At 39.2% G+C, this 7,616-nt stretch overlaps 1 protein-coding gene across 2 annotated transcripts in view; it reads right to left on the minus strand.

Moving 5' to 3' along the window:
- daam1a (dishevelled associated activator of morphogenesis 1a) overlaps positions 1-7,616 on the minus strand; it is a 21,843-nt gene that overhangs the window by 12,280 nt on the left and 1,947 nt on the right. The window contains exons 1-6 of one of the 2 annotated variants that reach the window (XM_035673356.1): positions 3,370-3,555; positions 3,182-3,271; positions 1,544-1,615; positions 964-1,058; positions 640-859; positions 171-284 (exon numbers count right to left, since the gene is read on the minus strand). In XM_035673356.1, coding sequence (XP_035529249.1) covers positions 171-284; positions 640-859; positions 964-1,058; positions 1,544-1,615; positions 3,182-3,271; positions 3,370-3,555 — 777 coding nt within the window. Of the gene's footprint in view, positions 1-170; positions 285-639; positions 860-963; positions 1,059-1,543; positions 1,616-3,181; positions 3,272-3,369; positions 3,588-7,616 lie in introns of those variants that run through there. The other variant, XM_035673355.1, reaches the window with a different exon arrangement.

Raw genomic sequence — 7,616 nt, forward strand, 5'->3', positions numbered from 1 at the left:
AGTACCAGTGTTTGTGTGTAAACAATTGAGAAAAACTGTAATACCATAATTTGACATTTGTATTTATTGTGAAGAGACTAGAAGAATCTGTTTTATCCATACTTGCATCGTCCTTTGCAGGAAATAAAAGGAAGCAAACACACACACAAATGAACAGAACAGAAGCAGACCTGGAAGCGTGTTCTCTCCGAGGCAAATTTCTGGTAGTGTACCATGGCTTCTAGTACTTTCCTGTGGCCCCCTGGCACCAAACACACTGCACCGAGGATCTCCAACACTGCAACCTGAGGACAGACGGAATAATGATCAGTTATAGAAACTGTGGAGAAATCATTTTTAAAAAACTGATCCGAAACAAAATCATTAAATCCAAACTTTAAACTAAGTTGAGACTTGAGTATATTATCCAAGGGAAGGAGCAACAACTTAGTCTTTGTGTAGTCTTTGTATCATCTCAAATGTAGGTGGGAGAGGTTTTTTTTAGAATCAGAATCAGACATACTTTAATAATCCCAGAGGGAAATTACTTTTGTTACATATACGTTATATATGTTATAGGAAAAAACAGAATAGTACATACAATATATTAAGAATATTACAAATATTTATTAAGAATATATTAAGTTTGGGCCTATGTACCTTGGTTTTGATGTTATCAGTGCTGAGACTTTGTGTGATGATACTGATGCTTTCACAGTGACCCAGGACATGAGCTCTGCCCTGAGAGTTGTTCATTAGAGCTTTGATGCAGCCGATCAGTGAGGTGTGGACCTGAGACTCGGTGGTCTCATAGTCCATTGACTTGAGGAAGTTCAGGATGCAAGACAGTCCGTCCAACTCAATGAATCGTGTCACAAATCTCGGGGAGGTGAATCAGAATGACAGGTTAAGGTTATTCCTTAGGTCACCCAGCTTTGGAAAATCTCGACATTTTCAGAAGAACATGTGTGTTAGAGGTTGTACCTCATTGGCTGGGTCCTCAGTGCCGTCTTTAGACCATCTACGATCTTAGTTCTTCCCTGATCTTCCTCATCCTCCAGTGCCAGCAGAGTCCTCCTCTGGGAAAAGAGGGATTAAACAAAAGAATCCCTCATTACTACAATTCTAAATCAGATGCATACTCACTCAGAGGCAATAATGGGAAGAGTTTGGCCTCACTAGAACCAAAAGTTTATAATATAGGATAGATGATAGATGATTTTAAGTTACAAAAAGCTGTAATTCCATTTGCATTAACATTATTATTCAAAACAAAGATGTATCAATATATGTATGACAATATCTATCATGAAAATAATCAAACAAAAAGCCCCACATCTGTACAATGATTGTGGTTGTTGGTCTGCATTGTCAGCGGCACAGTGTCCCTTTTAATGCTACTGCAAGGGGGTGCCAGCTTTTGAGTTTTTAAAAAACATTTACTCAAAATAGCTCTAAATATCCTCAATATTAGCCAGTCTTACAAAGAAAACTGGTGATAAAGCAAAGTCTGTGGATAAACTGGAAACAGCGGGATGAAAACAGACTTTAGAGCGTTACTCACAGCAGCCATGGACCTGAGCTGGTCAATATAGTACTCTGGCCAGCTGGTTGCTCCTTTATTCTCCTCTGCCTCCTGAAATACCCACACATATACAGACACAGAGGTCAGGCTCATAAATATACTCACCCGTACAGTACCAGACAACAAATGCAGCATCTCCCAAAAAAATAATGCATTATATATGATATGTGGCAGATGTTGTGGAGATTTGTAAATTTAAGAATTTCAAAAAACTTTGGGTGCATAATCATAAACCACTATTTTATAGTTGGTAACATCATATTGGGATTTATCGAAATCTATCCAGCCCCCACAGGATTCTGAAGGGACCTTTATAGGTTTAGATTTCTTTTTTTGGGGTTTTTTAAAGATTATTTTTTGTGCTTCTTTTTGACAGTAGCAGCTGTAGAGAGACAGGAAAGTGGGAGAGAGAGAGGGGACAACATGCAGCAGAGGGCCACAGGCTGGAACCCGGGCCAGCTCTGGCACGTGGGACACAGGTGAGTTACCAGGTGCCTCTCTTTGTCAGTTGCTTTAAGGACCAGTGTGGAGGATTTAATAGCATCTAGTGATGAAGTTGTGTACTGCAACCACCTAAATACCACTCGCCTTCCAAGTGTGGAGGAGAAACTATGGTGGCTGCAAAATTTGCAAAAAACACATGAAAGCCAGTGTTTGGTTTATCCATATGGGCTACTGTAGAAACTGTACAACTGTACTGTAGAATAAAACTACTCAATCTGCAGACTGTGTAAGTTAGATTGTTAGCCATTTACATCTACAACTACAGTAGTGTTGTTTAATAGCCAGGACACTGTTGTCTGTTTCTTGAGGAATGTGAAGACTTCAGTATGCTTCAAACTAAATACTTGTCTGATCATAGATCAACATCAACAAAGCACCTTCCTCCTTTCCATTGAAAATGGGCAACTTCCTGAAACTAACAATACGACATTCACATCCACTTCACACAGCTGTTGGTAGAGGTGATAACCTTCAAGCTCTCTTCTTTATTCTTTAACCAACTACTTCTGCCACTTTTTAATGTGAACAACCAGGTCCGACACCATGACTGTCTGAGAGAGACTGTCTGAAAGTATTAATCATTATCCCCGTTTGTATGATTTATCACTTCTCACCTATCTCTGAGATCAGGATTTTCAGTCTAGAACAGGTATAAACACTTAAGCTGTGTTCGGACCAAGTGTGAACCTATTGTGATGCTACCCATTGGTTTGTGGAGTACCGTTTTGGAGCCTTGAGTTTGGTTTTATACCATCACCATTTCGGTTTTTACAGCCAGCGGAGGTGACATACTGAGCTGAGCTGTTCTCATTGGCTGCGCTTGGTTTCAACTCGTCCATAGGAGAATATGGCAGCTTACCTGGTCACACAGGTTTTTGTATTCCAGATAAAGAGTACACTAAAATATGTTTCAGTAACAGAATCTGAATCCATATTTGATCAGCACTGCCTAGTTTGACAGTTTGATCTTAGTTTGGTGCGTTGAGCTGGACGGACTCACTGAGAATGACCTGCATACTATCGGACTTAGGACTGTATGACGCTTTGTTGAGTATATTGAACTCTTGAGTGCTAGCAACAAGTAAATTGGCTGCTGTAGTTGTAGTTTCTTACCATTTTCTTGCTACAGTAGATCTGCCATTTTTTCTCTGCTGGCAAAGCAAACATGGCAGCTCTGTGCTCCTCTGAGAGGTCCAGTTCATCCTAGGATACAAGAGAGAAAGGATGGAGAGGGAGAATGAGGAAGGAATTCTGGGTGTTTGAAGGCACAATAGGATCATTGACTCTGGTCTTGTACTCACCACCAGTTCAGTGAAAATAGAGTCCAGCTCTTTAGGGGGGGGCATGGGCAGGGTGGGCTCCAGTACAGCCATAGTGGTAGTGTTATCATGGCAGTAGGTGATCTCTGGTGGTTCACTACTTTTGAAGCAGCAGGAAAATAGAGAGGACAGGCCACCCCCCTGGGGCTGCTTCACCCGGGACGCCATGGTTACAACAGGGACGTCACCAGAACTATTGACTAAAGAGGAAGACAAAAAATACCATTAAAATGTGTTGTCATTTTGGCAATTGCTATGGTCCGACATCTGACAAGCAAGTGCTAAATTTGCTTAGCTGCTCAGACAGACGTAAGGTGCCAAAATTTGTTCTTTCACTAGGAAAATGTTGAAATGTAATAGATTTTTAATGTTTAAAACACTTCTGCATTAAGCTTTAATTCAATTTAAATTCAGTTTTTTTTTTTATATAGCACCAAATTATAACTGAAGTTATGTCAGGGCACTTTTCATACAGAACAGGTCAAACTGTACTCCTCCTTAATATTATTTACAGATTGGATTCAATTAGTCCTGGTCTTGGACTTGGTCTTTACTACAACACTGCCAGTCACGCACTCCCCTGTTAGATACTTCCTATCTCTTAAACATCAATACATGAAATGATCATAAATATTTATTGGCTTTCATGCCCACAAATATTGTCTCTAACATCGTACAGGCTGTACAAACACATCTCCTACCCATCAACACCAACATGATCAAACACACACACACACAAACACCCATTTACATTTGGGTGTGATTAACAAGCTACAACTGGAACAGTTCTGTCTTCTTCACCCAGCTGAGTCATGAGGTGTGGCTCATTGCACTTCCATCACAGTCCTGTGTATTGATAATTTATGTAAGGATTTGATTTATGATAGAAACACCACTTTGGTATGTCGCTGCACAAAAATAGTTCCACTGATGGGAATAACAGGTACACACTCACTTCCTTACATGAAGTCAGTCACAAAAAATGTTTTTCTATTTCTTTAGTAATGTGCTAACACATATTATAGTGCTTTATGATACTTTTTGTATTACGTTTTGGTTATTTGTGTCTCTTTTTGGTGATACTCTACACTTTTATATTATTATTATTTATTATTATATTATATTATAGTACTTATGTTGCAGTTTTCGGGGCACATTAATTGGTCTAATTTAGGGGTGTAAGAACATATTGAAAAATATCGTATCGCAATGTTTTGTTCTGAGACATACAGTATCTGTATTCTCAAAAACTAAACACTAGAGAAACACTGAAGATTTTTTAGTTTAAACATACAAGCACTAGATAGACAGTCCAACAGCATCCAATCAAGTTGCAGGAGAGAACCATAAAGAATTAACGTTACGTTACTGAGCGGCAGTAAAAAAGGAAATTGTGCCAAAGAGCATTTTGTTTGCATAGACGCGGTATGAAACTGCACATTGCTGTTGAACATTAAACCAGGTAAACCTATTCAAGCAGACTCCCCATATAAAAGTATTGACCTGGAAAAGAGTATAATATGACCTCTTTAGATATATATTAGTGAATGTGGCGCATTATAACTTGTTTAGGACACAAAACTCAAGGTTTAGGACTTGAGTCCTGAGTGCAAAGACCTGAGACTTGCAAAACAATGACATGGTCCTGTCTCTGCTAGGGGTTACCAAATCTTCATGGGGGTTCACAAGGCTTTCTTTTTTTTTTTTAAAGTATATTTTTTGGGGCTTTTATTGCCTTTATTATAGTGACAGCTGAAGATAGACAGGAAAGGGGGGCAGAGAGAGGGGATACAATGAACAAAGCCCCGCAGGTCGGATTCGAACCTGGGCCTGCATCAAGGACTGCAAGCCTGAGACGATGGGTCCCCAGCTCTACCCCACTGACTAACCGGGACCCAAAGTTCTTGTTTAAGGTGTTAGAAAACATAAAACATATCCACAGAGGCTAATCCAGCATTTGTCAATCTCTGTGAAGAAAAAGAAATGTAAAAGAGAAATGTTAATAAAATCCAGCCATTAAGACCAGAAAACACTGAATTTGTCAAAAAAGAAGCTATTAATCTGTATGATTGTAAAAATGACATATAAAGACAGAGAATTGTAACAGAAAATAAATCTGTAATAAGCTTCAGAATATCACTATTTTACACAAACTTCTTGCAGTTACTGAGTTCACTGTTTGGGTTCATTGTACAGTTTTGAATATAATATAAAATATCCATAAAATCTGTCAGTCAGGGGTTATCAGTTTACTAAATGATAGAAAAGTGGTCTCTTAATGAAAAGGGTTGGGACCAACTGCTGTAGAGTATAACGTTAGAATGTAGTACTGATTTAGGACACACCTAAAGATATCTAAATGAAGATAACTTGTTACACAATAGCTAGCTGCTAACTCTTTAACGTCATGCTGACTTTATTTAGTTGCCAATTTAATCCCACCGATTATTGGATTTGTACAGACTTTTCCGATCACAAGGCATTACTGTAAAGCTTCTTTTTAACTCCATTATTAAGCTCATGGTGTGACCTGAGTGCAAAAAACAAAAAGTTTTGCACAGTTTATAGGCAGAAACTTAAATGTTCAATTAAGAACACAGACCTAATGCACAAACTTTAAACAAACTTCAAAACTGAAATAACAATACAATTCTGTTCTGTTCACCAACCAGCTAAAAATGCATAATAACATACTATTGTGAACCTGCAGCTAGTCAGTAATCCTCCTGACAATCAGCACTCATTCTCTAGCTGGAGTCTTGATATATTTGATGGTCAGATGCACACGGCCTGCTGCTCACTGCCCTTGACACTGATGATAATCTGGTTTATAGAGGGAATGCTGATTAATAATTGGCTCCTCTGTCATTGAGTAAACGTTGGCTCCGGTGGCAGCAGCGGAGAACAGGTCTGTGCTGAGGCCAGACTGGGCTGACAGGCGGTTCAGGAGCGACAGGGTGGTTATGTGAAGCATACTGACTTCACAAGTGAAGACACACCCTCAGTGAGAAAAGTGTACTAATCAAAGACAATCAGTTAAGGATGTGACCAGTGATGCTTAACCAGATTCAGATCTGGAGTGTGTAATGCTTTGAAATTAAAATTAAAGTGTTGAAGGCTGGACTGAGTATGCTGTTTACCTAACAATGTTATCGTGATAAAAATGATAAAAAGCCTAGAACAGCCAGGATTGATGATATATATTTTTTAATGTCGTTATCTGGATATCACCAGTTAATTATCTCATTATTATAAGAAAAGCTTTGTTATCGCGAAATAACGAATAAACCCATGATTAAGATACGTTTATGAGAGATCAGGACTGCCATGCCAGCATGCATACATGGCGTATTTTAGATGTAGCATTGGTTCAATAGCATGAACAATGCACAGAGGAACATGCATTGCTTGAGATAACAGCCTTAAAAAATAAGTGCAAGTACGGCCGTTCTCTGCTTCTGTAGCTTTGAGGTCTTATTTGAAGCAGAAGATTAATTTGCGGCTGATTTTTTGTAAATGGTAAATGGTACTTAATGGCCTTCCACCACTGGCTATTACTACAATAGAATGTTTTCCCATTGGCTGTTAATAGAAAAAGATAAGCTTGATCCCCTGGGGACCATAACAAGTGTTTGACAGATCGACTCACTGACTGGCTGACATGGCCATGAATACACAAATAAATAAAAGTCCTGGAACTCTTACAACTGATGTCCATGCATGTTTTGTTGACAGTGTACACTGTCAGTGCCCTTGCCTCAGTCACATTAATGCTTTTTACATGCATGTCAATGGTTGCTGCAGGACTCTAATAATGATCAGCACTGTGTGTGTGTACATGTTGTGTAATATATTGATGACAGAGTTATAATTCATCCTGATGCTCAGATGAAGCCGGCAGCTCAGAGGTTGCGGGGTTTAATCAATACTTTATCGATCGCTTTTCTCCAGCCCCCCCTCCACACGGGAGTCAAAGGTCAATGTCATCAACATAATAGCAGTCCCTGGAGCTGGAGGGGATTCACTGTCTCACTCAAGGACAATTCAGTCAGTAAATGTTTGCTGGAGGTTGTTTTCGTGTCCTCATCAAGCAAAAAAACTGAATCACTGTTTTGTCTCCTGGTGAGCCATTTTTTAAAGGTACATTGTGTAGGAATTTCTCCCATCTAGCGGTGAAATTGTATTTTGCATTCAAATGAATAGTTGCTCTCTAGCGCCTCGCGTTTTCA

Source organism: Morone saxatilis, unplaced genomic scaffold, assembly GCF_004916995.1.
Source record: "Morone saxatilis isolate NCDOM2014 unplaced genomic scaffold, NCSU_SB_2.0 Contig3, whole genome shotgun sequence".
Taxonomy (NCBI): domain Eukaryota; kingdom Metazoa; phylum Chordata; class Actinopteri; family Moronidae; genus Morone; species Morone saxatilis.